The 24693-nt window shown below is 37.9% G+C and overlaps 1 protein-coding gene across 3 annotated transcripts in view; it reads right to left on the bottom strand.

Annotated features, from left to right (window-relative positions):
- Window positions 1-3870: 3870 nt before the first annotated feature.
- LOC124605260 (epidermal growth factor receptor substrate 15-like 1) overlaps window positions 3871-24693 on the bottom strand; it is a 183136-nt gene continuing 162313 nt past the window's right edge. For 2 of the 3 annotated variants that reach the window (XM_047136819.1, XM_047136820.1), the window contains 2 exons: window positions 23437-23730; window positions 3871-6632 (listed from right to left, as the gene is read on the bottom strand). In XM_047136819.1, coding sequence (XP_046992775.1) covers window positions 6123-6632; window positions 23437-23730 — 804 coding nt within the window. In that variant the 3' untranslated portion in view covers window positions 3871-6122. Of the gene's footprint in view, window positions 6664-23436; window positions 23731-24693 lie in introns of all 3 variants that reach the window. The other variant, XM_047136821.1, reaches the window with a different exon arrangement.

Genomic DNA, 24693 nt, shown 5'->3' with positions numbered 1-24693 from the left:
GGTGCTCTAATCTTCAGTTTACTAATTACGAAGTGTGCACTTTATCTGTTTGCCTGGATTCCTTAGCTCTAAATCAGTAGAATTTTGAAGACTTCAGGGTGGAAGCATTTTGTGTCCAGTTCCTACCATTGTTGTGTGTCAAACAATACTGTATTCTGTAACAATGTAGCAGCAATTACTGATGCTGTTTCATTTCAATGGTAATAATCTAGGGCAATACATGTTGTTAACTCGTGGTTTTCCTCGACGTCCAGTTTGAAAAACAAAGTGAAGATATGGTGCCTTCTCTGGAAGAGAGGGAGGACACATTTCCTTCTCTCTACTTGCGCGCCCCCCCCCCCCCCCCCCCCCCCGCAAAAAAAAAAAAGTCCTCTTAAATTAGCAAAGTTAAAGTGCACACTAGTACCTAACATTTATATGAGAGTATAAAACGTATTTTTGAAAAAAGTAAAGAAAAAATACAATCAATGTTGACGGGATGCCACAGTCTTTCTACATTTTGAGAACACCTTCAGGAGAATATTATTTATGGGTGTCTATATACTGTTATTAATTAAAGAACAAAACTGAGTCCCTGCTCCATGAATCATCTCCCACAATACACGTATGAGGGGGGATAGAGGGGAGGGGGGGATAGAGGGGAGGGGGGGGTAGGGGGAAGACGGGAGGGGGGGAGAGAGAGAAAGAAAAAGAGAGAGAGAGAGAGAGAGAGAGAGAGAGAGAGAGAGAGAGAGAGAGAGAGAGAGAGAGAGAGAGAGAGGGGGGGGGGGGGGGAGGTTAAAATATTATACTAGAAAAACTGAGTAAGACATACAGAATATTAATTTCCACAGTGTGAGACAAACGGATTATTTAAAAAAAGTGTAATTTAACTTTTTCATTGTCACAGATGGCTATTTTTTGAGGTCATGTACTTAATAAAACATTATATGGTATAAGCAGTTGCAGTTAGGCACTAGATCAACCAGGTATATTTGGATTATAATGAATAATTCAATAATTTACAGGTATTTACATTCTGACTACATTTTACTGGGCAAGCAACACTGTAGGAACTCCAAATTTATATATACACGTATATGGATAGATAATGCATGGGTACAGTGTTGTTCAAAATGGAATATAAACCTACTTCCTAATTATTGCAAAACCCAGTTTAGGCTTTTCACACTTTATTTCTTTGAAGTGTCTCCACTTTATAGTGATACTACTTCAGTATACATGACATCATCACCAAATTACTTAATGTTAATTATGTGACTTGTTTTACAATTGTTACTTTACTGACTTGCAAAACACACTTCACTTGTTGTCACTGCACAATCATCATTTCGTACACCAAAGACAAGAATGAGTGAAACGAGTTAATAAGTGTACTATACTGTCACGAGAGTAAATTCTATGTCTCAAGTTATATCTGCTGTGTCATATGTAATTCAAAAATTTAAATATTCATGAAATTTTGGGCGGAGTATCAAAACTTTTTTCATTTGTATTCTTAGCATCACACACTTTGGAAAGGTAACACCAAGTCTTTATGTCCAAAAGTAGAAATGAAAATAGTACAAAGTGCATAAGAAACAATGATTTTCATGAGAGTTCTCCGATCTTTTCACTATGTAGCTGCAGAGAATTTTATATTCAAGATTTAACAACGTATTTCAAACAATATGTTTTGTTATGTTACATACTTTGCATCAGATTCATAAACTTAACTGAAATATTGCGCTTTTTATGGTAACCAGTGGTTGAGGTTTTTGGAAATTAGCATAATTTACTAAAATTCTGAAGTAATATTACATCACCATTACTATACTATACATAGTATGTGGAGATTTAATTATGTGCATTATTTACACCAAATGTGGTTGAATCTACTTGCTAATGGCTGCAAGAATCCTCTGTGACCTACTCAGAACATTAATAATGCCTACATGTGATACCTTCCACACAACAAATGAATTTACTTTACAGACTGCTGTAGTCTGGAAACATACTGCATATAAATCTGGATCTCACGTAATACATGGCAGAGATTTTTTAATCGGAAAAGAGAAACATACAACAAAAGACTTACAAGAAACACTGCATTCCACTGAATATGACTTACTTTACTCATTATAGTTTACTGATTATACAAGTAGAGCCAACTTCCAGACTTTTTAAATAGAGAGTATGACCAAACACCTTGTCTCTTCTATAAACAAAAAACTTGCAATTTCAAGTACCACTGTTACTTTTCCCCAACCTTCCAACATTTAACTTTCTCAACAAATTCCACAAAATTTAAGAAACTTCATTCTCTCAAGAAACCAGCACCCCCCCCCCCCCCCCTCCACACACACAGAAGTTCCAGGCACAGTGATCACACCATATTACTACAGACCCAAGAACAAACCTCATTTTTACTTTCCATGAATACTGTGGTAAATAAATTTTGTCATTCATTATATTGCAACAATATTTGGCAATACTTATAAACTTTGGTTGCTGCTCCTGAAACCACAAAAATTAAAGAACTGGTAACCTCATGAAAACAGCACATACTAAAAACACATGAAAGAAGCATTTGTTGCTTTTGATTGAAAGCATTCCAGTTAATGTAAGTGATGGCATCAGAGACAACTTAATGAGATAGACATGAATGCACAAATTTGAGTGTTCATTAGTGCAGGCCATCTCATTCAGAAATATAAATAACGGTCACCATGTCATTTAAGTCTCAGAAAAACCAAGCACACTGCAAATTTTACATTCATCTTACTCAGATGAGGTTTATAAAAACAGAGCGTTGCATCACCAAAGTGAGATTACAGCAGGATTAGTTAAGGTCAGCACGATTAGTTAAGGTTACCAAACAAGAACCAACTAATTTACTTATTGGGACATTTATGCTCATCTGGCATCAGTGTGTGACAAACTAAATTGACACTGCCCGTGTTCAGTTTTAAAAATGAAACACGCATATGTTGAATCAGAAAACTGTAGTCCCAAAACACAAAAAATACACTCTTCTCCTGGTAAATTCTAGATAATTTGAATATGTAGAAAAACTACAATAGTGCAGCACAAACCATGGCTAAAGGTTAAAAAAGGGTTACTATTGTACTATTTGATTTTACTCCTTTCCTTTGTGCAAATGTTATATTTAAACAAAACAAAGATCTCATCTCCAACTAAATGAAATTTTTAATGTGCAGGGGACGAAATCTTTAAGCACATACTAATTAAAGCAAAGCTGAATTAAACACCATTTTAGCAGAAAATAAAATTTTATATAAATCTGTACCAATCCCAACACATACCTCAACAGGATGGAAATGATGTTCATTGCACATTTTCACCGTGTTTCTGATACGGTGGAAATGTGGGGTATAGCATTATTACCTCAGTAGTACTGTGATTACACACTTTTGTTTGTACATTAAAAGAGGAAAAAAATGGCTTCTGGAAGACATTAAATAATAGTACCCTTTCCATTTCACCAGAAATTCTCTCACACGAACAAACTTCATACACAGTGCAGTAAAGTCAAAGAGTCTTAAGTACATATAGAATTGGCACTATCTTATGTAGCATGCCGCAGGGCTGTTTATCAAGCAGTATATAGAAATATGACGACTGAATAAATCAGGTAAGAAACAAGAACAATCCACCGAGTGAGTACTAGTACCAATAACAGAAACAGGTAGTTGTTCAGTATAAAGATGTCAAACAATTTGGAAGTACTTTGTGGAATTCTGGTAACCAATGGATATTACAACAATTATTCTTACCATAAATTTAAATGTAATCTTATAATTTGCAAGAGTGGTTCATCCACATGTGTATTCTGAGGGCAGAGAGGGGGGGGGGGGGGGGGGGGGGGGCGCAGTAGGGGGAGGGAAAGAGAATTTTGTGTACTAGTGATTGGATTTAACTTATCATGTTCTTTCTCTTGAGAACACCTCACTATAAAAGATTTAGTTAATCACCTGAATGAAATAAAAGACATGGAAGGAAGGAAAGGAAGACACAAAGGGTTAACAACTGTCAAGCAGACATCTGCATTCAAGGCTGGATGTCAAAATGCAACACATTTCATATGTATTTAGCCTTGTGTAAACGATGGGTGAAAAGAAGAAAATGGTGAATTACACACTTCCGCAGTTCAGCAAAAACATTTATGCTAGAAAAATATCTCCGCAAATGACAATTTTTTTTTTTTTGTGAAGAAAACTGTGTTTACAATTAAACAGCACTGCTGTAAGACAAGCACTGCAGCGATGACACGCAAGTCGCTGTTTAAACTAGTATTTATTTTGTGTGTACTTAACACCTGTGAATTACCAATGACAGAATAACTATTTGTCTGTTTTGGTATCTTTCTCAAGACTAATCTACAGTGGCATTCAGCAGGCAGGGAGGGGAAGCAGGTCAAATACAATGCATGAATTGTTTTCAAAATTTGTAGATATACTAACAATTTTATCTATGCTTTTTTAAGAACACTTACCAGTGTGTGTGTGTGTGTGTGTGTGTGTGTGTGTGTGTGTGTGTGTGTGTGTGTTTGCGAGACAGACAGACAGAGAGATAGATAGATAGATAGATAGATAGAGAGAATGCACCATGTATTATTAACTAACGTTTGTGAATTCAAGGTAAAGCAAATAATTATTTTAATAATTAAATTCTGTACTTTAGTAAAGTAACTTAAATAAGCAGTATTTGTACTTACAAGTATATTTTACAATTCAGTAACAAGTTTAGTTATATGGAGGCTCCTCGTAGCTGTATTTAGGTGAGGCATTTTACTGTTGCCCACAATATTTTACAAGCTTGAACAACATAATTAACAAGGAAGTAGGCTTGCATTGTACACAAAATGACACGTACAACATTTCACACTCAAATCCAGCCTACTTCTCAATTCTCAAACTAAAAACAAGTAACAAATCAACTCTCTACCTGGTTGCTTTGCAGTAACAATGAAATATGTTTCATGTGTCTTACAATCTATGCATAATATCACATATTACACTGCAGCTAAATAATACTTTTTTTTTGCTGCAGCTACCATTCATTCTTTACAAGCATATATGTTACTACATCCAAATGTAGTTGTGTTTTCATTAACACACAATCAACCAACAATTTATGTTACATTTTACTTTCAAACCATGTTTGTACAAATTCTTTAACATAACTTTGAATTTTAAGAAATCAACTAATTTTAATGAAAAACGTATCACAGAGAGAAAACAATATTCATGCACCTCCTCATGGTTTCATCATTCTTGCTATTGGGATAAAAAAAATCACCTCAGTCAGCTCAACACCACTCACAGACTATGTCATAATATAGGTATGCACAATCTAATACAGACTCAACCTGTTATAATATTTATATACATGACTTGAATTAAGTGTACAGTTTCAATATATACAGGATTAACACTTACCTACTTTTTCTTTTTAAAGAAGACCTATTCATTAAGTGCATCTCAAATAACAGCAGAACTTTTTAAATACTGCACATCTCACATAACCAAGTACCTAATGCTCATAAATGAAGCACCCAATACAACATTGAGAGTACAAAAAGGTATATGATAACGACAGTCTAACAGAACAACATAAAGTGTTTCCCTCAATGGCACTTCACATTATTTATATATACACAGCTAAAGTCTTACAACAATACACAGTATTCAGACAGTGCTTCATTAAACAATATGTTATGGTATGCAACTTCAAATAAAAAAATATAGTGCACATCCTTTCATTATAACAAAACTTAAAGAGCATTTAATTGCAACTAATCACACTTGCAAGTAACTGTTTCAATATTATCACTTTAATAGTACTGTCCATGTTTCCATAATACCATACATACAGTAAATTGACAATAAATTACATGATCAGGAAGAAGGCACAATACACACATGCACTCGTCGAGAAATAGTATGCCAGTCAATTACACATATTATTTGTAATAAGATATATCCAAAAGCACAGAAATCAACACAAGCATAAGGAATCATATGTAACCATGCAAATGTATTTTACAATTCTCTTATTCTACATCCAACACTACCAACAGATTTAATGTTCTAACACCTGATAAAAATTTTCACATCATCTCACAGCACTTTTTTTGGTTTTGCTTTGTCTCCTCGACTAAGTGCAAGAGCATATTCCAAATCAGCTTGCTCTTGCTCTATTCTTTTTCGGCGTTCATTCTCCAACTTCAGACTTTCTGCAGCTGCCCAAGCCAACTGCTGGTCCTCAGGAGGAACAATTGCAAGCTTTGGCCCATGAATATTATCTACTGCACAGTTACTGCCATTCACAGTACTCAATGTGCTACCTGCATCTTTCACAAATAATGCATCTGCTTCTAGTCCAAAAGGATCGAGCTTTTTCTCCGATACTGAAGGCATTCCATTTGGTGTACTGTCTTCAAATGGGTCTGAAATATTGAAGGGATCTTCATATCTGTAATTCCTGAACGGATCTTCCGTGAATTCCAAAGCAGCATAACGGTTCTGTGACGATGATGTAGAATCTTTGGTTGTACTGGACTCCTTCTTTGACACCTTCCCCACACCCTTAACGGAATGAACTGGTGTACCTTCTGCTGCACCAAGAAACTGAAGAGGGAGGAGCAGAAGGTTTTTAAGGCTGAAAAACATATGAAAAAGACAACTGTGGAAATTCCAGGCTACTCAGGACAGCTGACACGAAATTCTGAAATTGAATGGAAACTTCAACAAATCATAACGTTCATGGTTTACCCACAGCTGGGCAGCAGGCAGAAGGAAGACATGCATGTGCTGGTACCAAACTAAGCACGGAGTACCTAGAATATAAATTCAAAATAAAACTTTTGCTAATTTAAAAAAAAGAAGGAAAAAGCATTTAAATTGTCAAGCAGGAAATTGGAGGCAGAGCTAGATGAACCACACTAAAGCTACAAGGCCACTAACAGGTACTTCAAATTTGAGAAATATATTCAAAATAATAAAAAATGTACAAAAATAATTATTCTAGAATACAGCAACTACAAATAAGCATCAATTCCAGTTTTCCCCAATTTTATCCATTGTTCAAAATTTTCAGTAAAGATACCAACTCTTTTTTAATTTTTTTAAATTTTTTTGTCTTTTACATTAACTATACTACTATATACACCACATGAGTGCCCCTAAACATCAAATTTAACAAATATAGCATCTCATCCAATTGTTGAATAGGAAAGCCTAGTAATCTGCTTTGAAGTCCACACTTTCTCCTTTTAAATGCATGGCATATGCCACCGTAATAAATCTTCTCTGTCTGCAATCAAAATTAATCCATTTAGCTACACAATTCACCAAGTTGTTTGCTTTTGCATGTTTTTGCATTCAATTGGCAGCTCTCTTGAATGCTTACATCTACTGACACTTCAGTTTCATTTGTAATTCAAGATGCAAAAGAGGGCCAACACAACCCATCTGTATCATCATCTGCTTAAGTCCACACTTAAACAGAGGCAGACACTACTGCGTGCGATTATACTAATTTTACGAATATTCATGAGGGAACAGAAACAGTTTAATGAAAGGTGAGCCACATGGTAAATCTGGATTCACCCACATTATTCCTTTATGATGTAACAAGTTACTGTAAATCGAACATGCAGTGCAGCAACACATTTTATTGTACTTGTCTTTCAAAAAATAACTTAAAGTTGGTATTAAATTAAAAAGGAAAGAAGCAATAAGAACTGGAGAGAAGGATATGAAAAAAATGTAGACAATGGTGTATCCTTGATTCCATGCATTACTTTCACCATTACAAGCTCCATGAATGCTTCTTACTGTAGATATCTGCAACTTTTAACACTTAACAAAACTCATACATACACACAAACACACAGATATCTGCTAGGTGAATTGTTTATATGTTATAACCAGTTTCAGTCTTTCAGATCATCTTCAGGTAAAAAAAACATGAGTTTCAAACATCTTTTATCACATCAGTCTTTGTCAAAAGTTCTTGTAACATTTCATTTGAACAAAATCGATGATGATGATGATGATGTTTGGTTTGTGGGGCACTCAACTGCGCGGTTATCAGCATCTGTACAAATTCCCAACCTTTGCTCAGTCCACTCTGCCACTTCCATTAATGATGATGAAATGATGAGGGCAACACAAACACCCAGTCATCTCGAGGCAGGTGAAAATCCCTGACCCCGTCAGGAATTGAACCCGGGACCCCATGTTGAACAAAAACCTCAGAGTAGAATCTATAATGGGTAACGAACTACTCTTCTATATCTGACAATAACCTTGGATGGGTTTCCTTACTGTTGAATTTCTTGAATAATCATCTCCTCATCTGTCCAATTAGTACTTCCACTAGGCTACAAAATTATAGGGGTATCTCCCCCGAGTGGCTACTGAGTTGCTTACATGTGACTATTAATAATTTTTGAAGATGAGAGTTTTACTGTGACACAGTGAGTCACATAAAGAGTACCACAACACTCAGTATGAAAGTACATTTTTATTTTTACTTTTGTTTACTGATACCCACTTGCAGTGCATTACTTGATAACTATGGATACACTGGCCAGCTCTACTCTGATCTGGTTACTCTAGCTGGGCTCTAATTGCACATCCACTCCCATGGTAGTACCAGAGATAGCAGGAAGAAGCACATTACTCAGAAACTCTGAATCAATGATTATTTAACTAGCTTTCCACAGCCTGGTGAGAGTCATTTCCATGACAATCTCTTATAAGAAGGCAATTAGATACTGAGTGTTCGGATAAGTAGAGCACAAATATAATCATCTAGTGAATTGACAAATAAGGTAATGTGATGGCAGGTTGGATATCAAAATACAAGAAAGGGAATATAAAGTCTTGCCATATACTGTAAGCAGCAACTGTTTGAAGAAAATAGTGTGGAAACAGGTTTCAGAAGTAAAGATCAGAAATCGAGAAGAATGAACAGTTCCAAGAACTATAACTTGCACAAAGGAAAATCTGTACTGCTGAATATTCGATAAAAGTACAGTGAATTCGGTAACCCTTAATTTCTTTAGTGATTACCTACTTATCAACTTGCTTTGAATTCCAATGGGCTGTACACTGCTAATTCACTAAATGTCTTCTGTAAGCTAAGATGGGAGTCAACATTGACAGCAACAGTGTCATTCAAATGTGAGGATCGATGAGCAATGGAAACGACACTGGCTGCAACGTTGGTGTGACTGTTGTTTGATGGTCTTTCACATCAAAGGCGTGAGGGTCAATATAGATATGTCGACCACACATTGGTGCCAACATTGTTTTGTTTTTTATATCATTTCAAAACAAGAGTGAGTTTGTTGCTTATACTTCCAGGTTGAATTTTTGAAATCACAATGTCTTCTTTACTGGCAAGATACACATTTGTGGAATCCCACTATGAAGAAAAACGAAAATCGCAATGCCACTGAGGATTTATGGCATCACAGGCAGCAAAAATTCAGTACGGACTGCACCATAGCTAAAAACAAAGTCAAATTATTGCCCTCACTATAAGGGGACAAAAAGACTTAGTTCAGGACATCAATTGATGAAGTATTTTGAAACATGGTTTGCCTACAATTTTATATGTTATTTCAAACTAACTGATTTCAAAAGAATCCACGACCTTCTTTTACATGTTTTCTTATATATTTTGCAATGACAATATGTAATTATTCACACTCAAACCTGCAATTGCACAGGCCACAATCTGTGTATCAGAAATATTTATGCTGGCTCTACAGGGTGACTTTTTCCACCATGCACAAACTTTAGTCGATGAGAGGACATGGCGGCTGGGGGATTGGGGGGGGGGGGGGGGGGGGGGTGTATGCATGGTTCCCTAGGGTACCCCTCCTGCGACAATAAAATTGGTAATATTGTATCTCTTGCTGACTCACCTTGTTGTGGATGTATACACAACAGTTCCGTACTTGAATTGAGAGCTTGTCGACATGGTGTTTACTTACAGAAAGAAGGCAAATGGCAACAGGCAGCAAGGTTGTATCAGGAGACCTATCCCCACAGACAACACCCACAGCATTCAATGTTTGCAATAGTGTTTCACTGTTTGTCTGCGACAGGGTCATTTCAGGAATCAGGAAATCATGAAGGGTGTATCCGAAATGCTCGGTCATCAGACTTGGAGGAAAATGTGATTAACACTGCGGAAGGCGACAACCTTGTCAGTATCAGGCAGTTGGCCTACATCTACATCTGCATCATACTCCCACGCCAGCTAATGGTGTGTGGCAGAGAGTACCTTCAGTGCCATTATCTGATCCCTCCAACCCTGTTTCACTCAGGAATAGTGCGTGGGAAGAGTAATTGTCGGTAAGCCTCTGTACTGACTCTAATTACTCAAATTTTCTCCTTGTGGTCAATATGTGAGATGTATGTGGGAGAAAGTAATATGTTGTCCAACTCCTCCTGAAAAGTGCTGTCCCAAATATTCAATAGTAAATCTTTCTATGATGCACAACACCTCTCTTGTAACATCTGCCAATGGAGTCTGTTTAGCACCTCTGTAATGTTCTCTCGTCAGTTAAATGATCCTGTGACAGAACACGCTGCTCTTTGTTGGATCTCTTCTATCTCCTCTCTCTGTCCTACCTGATAGGGATCCCAGAAGGATGAACAAGTTGACGAGTTACATTTCCTTAAGATTCTTCTTTTGAATTCGAGTCTGGTATCTACTTTTCACACTATCTGTTTTATGTGGTCATTCCACTTAGTCGCTCTGGATAGTTACGCCTAGATATTTTATGGCAGACTATGTCTCCAGCTGTTTGTCATCAATAGTGTAGCTGTATAGTAGTGGATTTCTTTTCTTATGTTCCATTTATTTAGGTACAGGGTCAACTGCCAGAGCCTGTGTCATTCGTAAATTCTCTGCAGGTCATTCTACAAATTCTTACTATCTTCTGGTGTTGCTACTTTGGTATAGACAACTGCATCATCTGCGAATAGCTTTAAAGAGCATCCAATTTCTACTAGATCATTTATATATATTGTAAACAGCAATGGTCATATCACACTTCCCTGTGGTACTCCTTAACATCTGTCGATTTTGTTCCATTGTGAGTGACGTGTTGAGTTCTATCTGCAAGAAAGTCTGGAATCCAATTGCAAGTCTGCTCCTTATTTGTTTCATTAAATGGCAATGTGAGATGGTGTCAAATGCCTTACTGAAATCAAGGAACACAGCATCACTCTGATTGCTATTGTCCACTGTGCTATGGATCTCATGTAGGAACAGGGTGGGCTGAGTTTTGCAGGATCTCTGTTTGCGAAATCCATGGTGATTTTTATAGAGGAGATGTTCATTTTCCGCAAATGTCATAATTCTTGGGCATAAAACATGTTCCATAATTCTACAACAGATTGACGTCAACTATATAGGTCTATAATTGTGTGGATCTGTCTTACGACCTTTCTTAAAAATGGGAATGACCCGCCCTGTTTTCCTATCGTTAAGGTATCTTTTGTTGCTCAAGCGATCTACAATAAATTACTGATAGAAGGGGAGCAAGTTATTTCACATAATCTTTATAGAATCTTGTAAGTACCTCATCTGGTCCTGATACCTTTCCACTACTAAGCTATTGTAGCTGCTATTCAATTCCGCAATCGGCTATCTCAATATCTGCCATTTCGATGTTTGCACGACGACTGAAAGGAGGGACAGTGTTACGCTGCCTACCAGTACAGTGTAAGCCAGATGATGGTGCGGAACATTCTCCACGGCAGTTGTTACTTACCCTTATCACTTACAGCAAGTGCAGGGCATAATAGCGACAGACTTTCTACACCGTGAGCAGTTCTGTCACTAGTTTCTTCACCTGGCAACTATGATACCGGGATCTGTGTCGTCCATTCTATTCACAGATGAGACCACCTTTACGTGGAATGGTATCTTCAACTTTCATAACAGTTATCTGTGGGATACTACACAGAACCCCCACGGTATGATGACAGCGAATAATCAGCATTGGTGCAGCCAGAATGTGAGGGCCGGGTAAATGGCGACCGCATTTTGGAACCATTCTTCCTTCCACATTGCGTAACGGGCTGGACCTATTAGCATTTCTTGCGACTGACTTTGCTTCCCCTGCTATTGATGATTTGAAGCGTTCTGTGACAGCTTCATGATGGTGCTCCAGCCCACTTCGCCATTAACGTCTGGACGCATCTCAGTCATGTCTTTCCCTGGGTGATTGATCGAGCGTAGGGATCCTTTTGCATTGCCTACTGTCACCGGATCTCAACCCATGCGATTTCTGGTTATGGGGCCATCTCAAAAGTATTGTGGATGCAGAGCCCATTCCAGATGTGGAGACACTGGAGCAGTGTATTCATGCTGCCTTTGACACTATTCAGATGCAGCCTGCCCAAACAATGTGTGAGACAGAACATGTTACAGCACATACATGCATGTATTGAGGCACATGGAAACCATGTTCAAAACATACTGTAACTGTGGCTGCATGGTACACAGCATATTAGACCAGTCTCTGTAACAATGTGTGATTGAAAAAATGATCTTTACCATGGAAACAATGCGTTTCCAGACATAAGTTCATTTAGATTTGTTTTGATCCACATCCTCTCATTGATCAATCCCCAGAGTTTGTACATGGTGGAAAAAAATCACCTGGTATAAGAGTCCAACTGAATGTTGCCTTGAATGTGTGGGCACTTTTCTATAAATATTGGTCACTGTTGGCACCAACAATGGCAGCAATGAGTGGATGAAGGTTAACACTTAGGAGCAGACACCCGTAAAAATACGGGTGCGCCTGACCAGCCCGAAAATCTGTCCCCTGTAATTTTATGGGCGCATGTGCTCGATCTTCCCCTTCCTTCCTTCACATGTTCATGGTGTTCCCAACGGTCCGGGTGGCAAGGTAGAGGGTATATTTGAAGTATTTGATGCTAGATGGTGCGGGCATGCTGGACAAGGGAGAACCACTTTTTTTGTGAGGCTCTGATAGTGGGAATATTCTGCTACACACATGCTCAGTTGCGTCGTCATGGCGAAGCGTTGTTTGACAGATTATGATTTGCTTGATTCTAATGGTTATACAGACTATACTCAAGAAGATTCTGAGTCTTCAAGTAAGGAATGCAGATAACAAAATACGCAATATTTTTATTCAGATTTCAATTGAAAGAGCTTTCAATATGTAACTACTGTAGTAAGTGATTTTATTTGCAAGTACTACTTTTATGGTAAATTCAGACGAGGAGAGCGAGCGTCCAAGTTCTTCAGAAGGATGTATTGCCGTTGTTCCTGCTGATACCACACCTGAAGCGCGTGGGTGACCGAGGGTGAGTGTGAGTGTGAGACCGAGAACTCCGCGCCGTACCGATTCTGAGGAAGGCTGGACGACTACTGACCATGTACCAAATATCTATCCATTCTCAGGACACTCTGGAAAGTGCAACCTTACCAGTTTAGACCAGAACAGCACACCTTTAGACTTGTTTTTGTGTTTACTTACAGAGAGTCTGGTGAATCGAATAAAGCAGCAAACTAATCTGTATGCACAACAAAGCATAAGGAAACTGTTGTTGTGGTCTTCAGTCCTGAGACTGGTTTGATGCACCTCTTCATGCTACTCTATCCTGTGTAAGCTTCTTCATCTCCCAGTACCTACTGCAGCCTACATCCTTCTTAATCTGCTTAGTGTACTCATCTCTTGGTCTCCCTCTACGATTTTTACCCTCCATGCTGCCCTCTAGTACTAAGTTGGTGATCCCTTGATGCCTCAGAACATGTCCTACCGACCTATCCCTTCTTCTAGTGAAGTCGTCCACGTTTCACTTCCATACATGGCTACACTCCATATAAATACTTTCAGAAACGACTTCCTGACACTTAAATCAATACTCGATGTTAACAAGTTTCTCTTCTTCAGAAGCGCTTTCCTTGCCACTGCCAGTCTACATTTTACATCCTCTCTACTTTGACGATCATCAGTTATTTTGCTCTCCAAATAGCAAAACTCCTTTACTACTTTAAGTGTCTCATTTCCTAATCTAATTCCCTCAGCATCACCCAACTTAATTTGACTACATTCCATTATCCTCATTTTGCTATTGTTGATGTTCATCTTATATCCTCCTTTCCAGGCACTGTCCATTCCGTTCAACTGCTCTTCCAAGTCCTTTGCTGTTTCTGACAGAATTACAATGCCATCGGCGAACCTCAAAGTTTTTATTTCTTCTCCATGGATTTTAATACCTACTCCGAACTTACCTTTTGTTTCCTTTACTGCTTGCTCAATATACAGATTGAATAGCATCGGGGAGAGGCTACAACCCTGTCTCACTGCCTTCCCAACCACTGCTTCCCTTTCATGTCCCTCGACTCTTGTAACTGCCATCTGGTCTCTGCACAAATTGTAAATAGCCTTTTGCTCCCTGTATTTTACCCCTGCCACCTTCAGAATTTGAAAGAGAGTATTCCAGTCAACATTGTCAAAAGTTTTCTCTAAGTCTACAAATGCTAGAAACGTAGGTTTGCCTTTCCTTAATCTTTCTTCTAAGATAAGTCGTAGGGTCAGTATAGCCTCACGTGTTCCAACATTTCTACGGAATCCAAACTGATCTTCCCCAAGGTCGGCTTCTACCAGTTTTTCCATTCGTCTGTAAAGAATTAGCGTTAGTATTTTGCAGCTGTGACTTATTAAACTGATAGTTCGGTAATTTTCACATCTGTCAACACCTGCTTTCTTTGGGATTGGAATTATTAATTGTTCTTGAAGTCTGAGGGAATTTTGCCTGTCTCATACATCTTGCTCACCAGATGGTAGAGTTTTGTCATGACTGGCTCTCCCAAGGCTGTCAGTAGTTCTAATGGAATGTTGTTTACTCTCGGGGCCTTGTTTCGACTCAGGTCTTTCAGCGCTCTGTCAAACTCTTCACGCAGTATCATACCTCCCATTTCATCTTCATCTACATCCTCTTCCATTTCCATGATACTGTCCTCAAGAACATCGCCCTTGTATAGACCCTCTACATACTCCTTCCACCTTTCTGCTTTCCCTTTTTGCTTAGAGCTGGGTTTCCATCTGAGCTCTTGATGTTCATACAAGTGGTTCTCTTTTCTCCAAAGGTCTCTTTAATTTTCCTGTAGGCAGTATCTATCTTACCCCTTGTGAGATAAGCCTCTACATCCTCGCATTTGTCCTCTAGCCATCCCTGCTTAGCCATTTTGCACTTCCTGTCGATCTCATTTTTGAGACGTTTGTATTCCTTTTTGCCTGCTTCACTTACTGCATTTTTGTATTTTCTCCTTTCATCAATTAAATTCAGTATCTCTTCTGTTAGCCAAGGATTTCTACTAGCCCTTGTCTTTTTACCTACTTGATCCTCTGCTGCCTTCACTATTTCATTCCTCAAAGCTACCCATTCATCTTCTACTGTATTTCTTTCCCCCATTCCTGTCAATTGTTCCCTTATGCTCTCCCTGAAACTCTGTACAACCTCTGGTTCTTTCAGTTTATCCAGGTCCCATCTCCTTAAATTCCCACCTTTTTGCAGTTTCTTCAGTTTTAATCTACAGTTCATAACCAATAGATTGTGGTCAGAGTCCACATCTGCCCCTGGAAATGTCTTACAATTTAAAAACCTTCTTTCATGATTCTTGAACCAAGTGTTAGCTATGATTAAGTTATGCTCTGTGCAAAATTCTACCAGGCGGCTTCCTCTTTCATTTCCTAGCCCCAATCCATATTCACCTATTACGTTTCCTTCTCTTCCTTTTCCTACTGTCGAATTCCAGTCACCCATGACTATTAAATTTTCGTCTTCCTTCACTACCTGAATAATTTCTTTTATCTCATCATACATTTCATGAATTTCTTCATCATCTGCAGAGCTAGTTGGCATATAAACTTGTACTACTGTAGTAGGTGTGGGCTTCGTGTCTATCTTGGCCACAATAATGCGTTCACTATGCTGTTTGTAGCAGCTTACCCGCACTCCTATTTTTTTTATTCATCATTAAACCTACTCCTGCATTACCCCTATTTGATTTTGTATTTATAACCCTGTATTCACCTGACCAAAAGTCTTGTTCCTCCTGCCACCGAACTTCACCAATTCCCACTATATCTAACTTTAACCTATCCATTTCCCTTTTTAAATTTTCTATCCTACCTGCCCGATTAAGGGATCTGACATTCCACGGTCCGATCCGTAGAACGCCAGTTTTCTTTCTCCTGATTACGACGTCCTCCTGAGTAGTCCCCGCCCAGAGATCCGAGTGGGGGGACTATTTTACCTCCGGAATATTTTACCCAAGAGGACGCCATCATCATTTAATCATACAGTAAAGCTGCATGCCCTCGGGAAAAATTACGGCTGTTGTTTCCCCTTGCTTTCAGCCGTTCGCAGTACCAGCACAGCAAGGCCGTTTTGGTTAGTGTTACAAGGCCAGATCAGTCAATCATCAAGACTGTTGCCCCTGCAACTACTGAAAAGGCTGCTGCCCCTCTTCAGGAACCACACGTTGCCTCTCAACAGATACCCCTGCATTGTGGTTGCTCCTATTGTACGGCTATCTGTGTCGTTGAGGCACACAAGCCTCCCCACCAACGGCAAGGTCCATTGTTCATGGGTTGGATAAGGAAATTCCCTTTCCCCTATATGCTCGCTATCAGAGTGGAAAGGAGTTACTCTCATAGAAATAATAAAGTTTCTGGCAATTGGAGTCCATGTGTGTGTAAGTGTGAGACCCCGTATACGAGAGCACTGGTCCAAGAATCCTGTCGTGTCATGTAATTTCTGTCCAAACATCCTGAGCTGTGACAGGTTTCTTTCTATTTTGAGAAACTTTCACATCAGTGACAGTTCAGCAGCTAAGAAAAAAGGAGAAGCTGGCTATGACCCACTGCACAAGGTGAGACCCGTCCTGGATATGGTGTCTGCTAATTTCCAGCAAGCATACACACCCTCTCAAAACATTACAGCTGATGAAGGCATGTGCAAATTTCGAGGCTGTGTGTATTTCATGCAGTACATGCCACAGAAGCCAAATAAATATGGTATAAAACTGTACATCTCAGAGTCAGAGACAGGTTATGTCTGGAATTCTTCTGATTATGTAGGTGAGATGTCTGACATAGTGACACTCTTAAAGACATTGCCTGGGAATCTGTCAGAAAAAGTTTACACTATGTTTACAGACAGATTCTACTCGTCCAGCCCTTGCTTAAGAACTGGAAGCTGCAAAAAACTGCTCTTGAGGGAACTACAAGAAAATCTAGGCAGGGATTACCTTCTGCTATAAAAGATCCAAAACTTCAGCGAGGTGAACTAATTTTTAGGCGTAAAGGAAATATCTTGGCTTTCTGTTGGAAGGACAAAAGAAATGTGCACATGATAAGTACAAGGCACACTGCTGAGATTGTGATGTATACAGATAAGAGAGGCAAGAGAAGTCACAACCAGACTATAATAAAAACAAGATGGGTGTCGACTTATTAGACCAACAATTATCTTATGGGGCTTTTGAGCATCGAACTGTGAAGTGGTGGAGAAAGTTGTCATTCCACATAATACTAATGGTGATAATAAATTCAAGTATATTGTACAAGGTAACTGGAAAATGCCTCCCAACAACACAGTTTATGAGAACTATCTGTGCAGGTCTTGCAGGCAGCAGAGATCTCAAACCACAACCTGGTGCATCGGGACTCTCCAGACTATCAACTGGAAACCATTTTCTGGAAAAGCTTGAGACAGAAATAGGCAAGAAACAGAAAAAAATGTGTATTGTGTTCTCTGAGAGGTAAAAAGCTTACTGAGAAAGTGTGGCATAAGACACAAGCTAACAGTGTAGTGGATGCAAAGTGGCATTGTGCGAACTACCATTTTCAAAATTTATCATACAAAGACAAAAATTGCATCTCAAAATAAAGCCAAAGGAGGTTCCTGTATATAAAACAAGCAGTATAAATAATTATTAAAATTCTTGTGTAAAATAATGTAGTTTTCCTTCTGAGCATTAACTGCATATAGCCTTGACCAACTTTTCCTCTTTTTAAAAACAATGCTATAATTGAAAGTTCCATGAAAGCAAATATTAATTAAAAGAACAAAGTATTATACATAGCCTCAAATTAGAAAGTTCAGGCTTTTCAATAAGGGTGACGTCATTACTATAACAAAAAATATTTAAGAGTTATAGTAAATTAAAATATGCTAAAAACAGCTAGGCCTCATGGTAGAGCTTCATGCACTATGGCTCAGGGCCCAAAGTGTGAAGAAAGGAAGTTTGTTGTATAGCACCATCCATCCATCCATCCATCCAACCATCCATCATCAATTTTGGAACAATATCTCCTGAACCCACTCCGAAAGTAACTAGTGAGATAAGATGATAGTTGAACTCAGATCTAAGATTTTTCCAAGTAGTTAGTGAGGGCAATGACACAGTAGCTATCCCCAACAAGTAAAGTTCTTCCCACATTTGAAGATAATAATTAAAATAGCTTATTTGCATGAGCAGTGAAATTGTCTTCTGTCTCATACTACAGAGGAAGTCTATAAGAATGTGATCTCACAATACATGTGAACTAAATATTACAAAAAGGGCTACAGGTTCTTTAGCTCCCAACATGTTATTCAACAACAACTGGCTATTCACCATCTTCTGAAATTTAAGCAGTTGTTCTGCTTGTATGGCTGTTAACTATTTCTATATTCTGCACTTCACTACAGAATCAACTGACAGATTTTTAAATTTGTACTGATTGAGTCTAAGACTATGGATGTAGAAAAGCAATACCATTTCTAAAGTCCTTTCTCCTCTTTTCAACACAATGTAAACATTTTAGAAGGGATTTATATCGTTACTGTCAACATTTTCTTTTTCAGTTGTTCATTGGCCTTCAAGAGCAGCCTGTCAAGTTCTCTTGGTTGTTTGGGAGTTAATATCAACCACTGGTCCAGCCATGTCATTGAAGGGGTTAGACAGAGAGAGGTTTGAGCTATTTACATAGATACAAGGGGTAGCTGGGTGTAGAAAGCTCAATCCACATAGAACCCCCAACTTATCTGGATCAGACTGATACAACTGGTGTGCAGCTGTTGGCACTGTGGTTGCCAACTAACAAAAATTGTGTGTCAATAGCCTTCCACCTCATTGCTGCACATACACCTTTAAGTTGATATTTTTTTAAAAATTTATCATCACGATTCATGCAATCAAATCAGGATCCCTGCTTTCAAAGACACACAAAGGGTGGTCACTGAAACATGAACAAAGCCTGCAAGTCTATCTCCCAAGTATAACACTGACAGTGAAAATGACAGGCATATAAGTAAGAAACTGATTAGGGCGCTCACACACTGGAAGGAAATTTACTGCTAACTAAACAAGTGGGTAAAAACCTGACTACAAGTAATTCAGTGGAGGATTGCTACAGTCAGAAGATCTAAGATTCAACTCAAATACAGTTCAGCATCTAATAAATTTTAGGCATATGAGAGTGAACTGTGAGAGACATATACAAAACATCAAAACTTGTTCATTTGAAATCAGCTGCCAATTTTTATTGACACTTAACTATTTAGCAGTTTTAATAGCAAGTGTGAGAAAAAATCCGGTGAACATAATACGGCTATATCTTAGGCCCATTTGCAAATGTAAACCTTCTCCTCGTTTACTTATTCAAACATGGACTTTTTAATGTGTTAAACATGAACAGGTTACTCAAATTAGGCTTCCATTATAAACAGATTTATACAAACAGTGATGAATATTTAAATCACTAGGTTACATGCAACAGTTTAGCTTAATGCAGTGATAAGATTGCACAAAGCATCTAGAAACTGATTCAAGCAAAGGACTAAAAACAACAAAATATGTAAATTAGAAAATATATGTGCACATAAAACAAGTAATACATAACAAAAGAAAAGGGGAAAAAATTATCTAATAAAGATACTAGGCAGTGTTGAACAGCCAAAATTTACAAGAATTATTGTAATTTGCATTACCACAATTACTATGATAATATGGGGATCTCTCAGACATCAAGGGGAAAAATGTAAAATATGAACATCTGGGTCTCATGCTAGATTATTGTTATTGAAGTTTCCAGTTAGAAACATGTAAGGAAGCAGAAGTTTTCTCAGACTCATTTTCGTGTTGTGAAATTGGCTTTTTCTCCTTACAATCCGTTACTAATACAAACTGTTAAAAAATCAAACATTTGAGTAGTACAGGAACTGCAACAAAGATTTACGTGATATTCCTATAACATTAAAACAAATTGTAAGAAGTTTTTATTCAAATGGTTGTGAATTAAACATGAAATATAAAACAAAAACTAGCATTTAATGAAAAATCATGTGCAAGGGTTGTAAAAAAGAAAGCCGCAACCCCACCCTCTTCCCATTCAGAATTGTAATAAAAGTGTTCCTTAACATTATGCTTCTATGTTCAGATATCAGAAATATAAAGTTCATATCAAAAGTAATGTCTGAATAACACAACTGACTCGACTGCACATGCTCAGTATATTCAAGGGGTTTATTAACCATGTAATCTTTCTTTCATCTACAGCTCAATGTAGCTTGCTTTTGTGTGACAATGTATTTCAATAATGAAACATGTAACTATACTGTCTTGTTCAAAAATCAACTATGATCAAACTTTATAACACATTAGGTAAATAGTTTCATGATATTAACAAATAACTGAGTGAGGCATATGGTTCCCTGCAATGAGAAGAAAAGAATGATAGTGGTATCAAGAGTTTACGACAGATCATACTCAAAGCATAAGGAGAGATGCAGTACAGTACACAGCACACAAGAAAGCTTGCAAGAGATGAGCAAGGGTAAGGAGTAACAGCCCTTTCCCTCTCTCCATTCAGCCTTGTGGCTGCCAATGGTCAGTGGAATTGCCCATCTGAAAAGAGGTTGCCCTACCAGTACAGTGAAGTATTTTTCACTGTTCAGAGTGTAGTATCTTTCATGAATGTGTTGTATTTTATGATTATTTATATATCTGTGATGTTTTGGTGTTTTGTTTTGTCCTTGTTTGTCATGTGCAAAGAATAGTGTTTCATTCAGTGACTGGTGAATTGGTAGTCACCGAGATTATTTCTTCAGTGTCTTTACTATCTTTAGAGTTCAACAAGGGACAGAAAATTCATTAGAGGGCAGGAAAATAGAAAGGAATATTATAAAATCAGGTAATAAGGAAAACAGGGCAGTAAATTTCAAATCTGGTGTGAAACCAAGTAGTCTTTGAGCTGCCAACTATGCTGGCATGTCAGTGAGAACTATTTAAAGTTTCACTATGATAATTTTAAGAAGAATGTAATACAAGATACTGTAAGATATTTCTACCTCATGGAGATGACTGTTTCTACTGTACCCAAGCTTTTCACAGCAATCAGGAAAATAATTGAATTTCCATGGTCTGTTGGAGCATTACTGACACAACTGCATGCAATGGGATTCAAATGGAAAATATGTCCAACCAATAGGAAATTTCTGACTGAAAAGCGAATTTTGTCATTTGGCAAGCAAAATAATTAATGAGCACCAGAACCTTCCATTCACAGGACAGAAACACTGTTTATTAACAGGAATCTTGAGCAGACAATAATCTTACACTTCGAAAATGCTAGCAGAGCAAAAATGCTATGGGTTTCATTACAAATACCAGGTCACCAAATAGAATTATCCTTGTTAACACAGGTTAAATGAGCAAATTAGTCAATGAAGCAGAACTGATTTCTAGAGCTGGAAAAGCAAGTGGAGATTATCACCAGCAAATGAATGCTACCAATTTTCATAAGTGGGTACAGAGAAAATTGCTCCTCAGACTACCCAAAGGTAGTATTATAATTGTTGATGACACTCCTTACCATAATATGCAAAGAATACCAAGTACCTTGACAATATGCTGTTAAAATCAATATGATGAATTGGCTTCAAAATAACAATATATCACACAGTAAAAAAATGAAGTTCAAACTGTGAACTGATTAAAAAGTTTAAAAAAGTCAAGAGCACACAGTCCTCTGGTTACCCCCATGTATGTTTGAACTGAATGCCAATTAAAATGGCCTGGTGAAGATTAAGACCTGTGTTAGCAAATCAGAGCAAGGAACCTATCTCTAGAAAAGCTGCAAAAGCAACAGGGAACAGGATTGCATCTGTGACCACAGCTAACTGGGAAAAGTTTGATGAAAACCTAATCAAGACAGATAATATGTTTTGGGAAATATATAGCTGTTAAAAACACATTTTTTGTGCATCCATGTTTGATATTACGCACTTAAAACTTGTCAGCCCTGATGTACTTCCTTCTCTTTCTCACTTACAAAGGGATGTGTTGCCTACCTGCACATTTCACATGAATTTTACCCTTGACACTGATTTTCTTGCCCATGTTTTAGCAGCAGCATCAGTGCCTAAGATGAAAATTTTTGTGCAACACACATATAGACATCAAGGTCTGATTGTGAGTTAGAAACAGACCAGAAAACCCTCCTAATGATGTTTCAATTGAAGAATATGAAATGCGTCATGATGAAAAAACATTTCAGCAGCTGCAAGCGCACTACCAACTTAATAAAGTATTTACGAATCAGCTACCTATATCTCAATCAAGCAGATTAAGAATTTGGTGGTTATTATTCCAGAACCATCAGTGTGCCAAAGATGTTATGTCATGACCCACACTCGTATTCCTGTCACACACATTCTTTACAGCTGTGAACAGTAGGCATAACTTTCAGAAGAACGACCTAACCAATCATGATAATGTGAAAGAAACAGTGAATATACTCACATAATGATCAGTGATTTACATTAATATCAAGTGGCATTTTGTAAAGAACCATGAGCAACACAATGAATTAATATGAGCTGTGCACACTACAGATACTAATTTACAAAGTGCTCTCTTTCAGTCAAAGAAATGAATGAATGAAAAATACAATGAAGAATAGATTTTAAGATCATGTGTTCCATGCTATCAAAAACATTTCCCAATGAACTGGTGACTTAGTTGAAAAATGATACAAAGATGCACATTCTTCACTTACACCTTCTTCAGTGATAATGACCATTAACTCTTACTTTTAAAATGTGCACCATACTCAGCTTCTAGCCTATCAGAAATGTTAGCATCTTTACCCTAATTCTGTGTTTTTTAAATCAAACTCTATCCCCTGAGGCTAAGAGAACGTACACCTCTTGATATGCTCAGGAAAAAACCTAGAGAAATATTTATTAAATAAATATAGAAAAAAAGCAGAAAACTTAAAAAAAACTTCTGCTACCTTAATTAAGAATTATATATTCAATTTATAACTGTTATTAATAAATATATGTAACAGCTACCACTCTCAACACTCACCTTAGCATCAAAGTCTGCAAAATTTGCAAACGATCCAGAAGATGAGTTTGGTACAGCAAATGGGTCAGGTGAAGAGAAAGGGTCACGACCAGGGTCAGGGCTAGGTGTGGGGGGAACAGGTGCTGCGCGGCCACCTGGCTGCTGCAGCGGCCGTGGCGGTGCTGGCCGAGGAGGAGGCTGTTTACTCTTCTTTGGAGGAAGAGCAGGACTCGGGCTTTCAGGGCGAGGTGGTGGCCCACTCGGAGATGGCTGCAGTGCAAATGGATCGCAACCAAATGGATCCTTGCCCGACATCTGGACAGTTAACATCTTACTGTTATTCATCAAATTCAAAAGAACTACTATGTATTTTACAAAACAACTTATAAATTTCCATAACAAATACATATTCCTCTCAATTCAAAATATGAATCACTTCTTGTAAACTTACAAAAATGCCTATAGCTGAAATGGAGAAGAAATCAAATTCTGCACTAAATATGCTATGCAAGACAGACAACATAAAATATTAAGATACTCAAATAACCTTAATTGTCGAAACAGAAGCTACCAGTTTTTTGGACTATAAACATGCCATATTAAAGAAAATGAACAAAGGGCAGGATGACATTTCACTAAGGTGGGCAACACGTTACAAATCACAAGTTGCTACTGGGAAACTTTATACACTGTTGTTCATTAAAATTGCAATACCGTGAAGACAACATACAACAAACATCACACTGCCATGAAGTTTAACACATCCTTGGATCTGCATATAAACTGCATGTATTTCAACACAACTGCACAAAGTACATAGCAGTAACAATATCAACATTCTTACATAAAGAGAGTAGGCAGCAGGTATTGCATCCAAAAATGTTTGTTGTTTGTGAGAAGGTGGTGCATTTAGGAGAAATGGCTACCAGCACATATTGGAATTTGACAGTAGCAGGATCACGGCCTATCGAGACTGCAGTTCATTGTTCCACTATACTGCTGTTCACAGTGGTCAGAATTCAATGACTGTCATACAAATATGGAAAGATTGGTTCAGAATCGCCATACTAAATGTCATGCAGGGTTTCAATGGGTCCATGAGACTAGTGCCCAAAAATACATACCTACCATTTGTTTGGTTGCACAGGATCAAAAAGGCATATCACATAGCTTTAAAGACGTAATAGGCTTCTTTGCAACAATTCAAGTACCTGCACAGCCAGTGTGACAATGTCCTTAGCACCATTGACTGTCACTAAAATGACCATAGTATCTAAA

The sequence above is a fragment of the Schistocerca americana genome, chromosome 3 (genome assembly GCF_021461395.2).
Source record: "Schistocerca americana isolate TAMUIC-IGC-003095 chromosome 3, iqSchAmer2.1, whole genome shotgun sequence".
In the NCBI taxonomy this organism is placed as follows: Eukaryota; Metazoa; Arthropoda; class Insecta; order Orthoptera; family Acrididae; genus Schistocerca; species Schistocerca americana.
The sequence above is the reverse complement of the archived record's forward strand: the minus strand, read 5'-3'. Positions and strand labels throughout refer to the sequence as shown.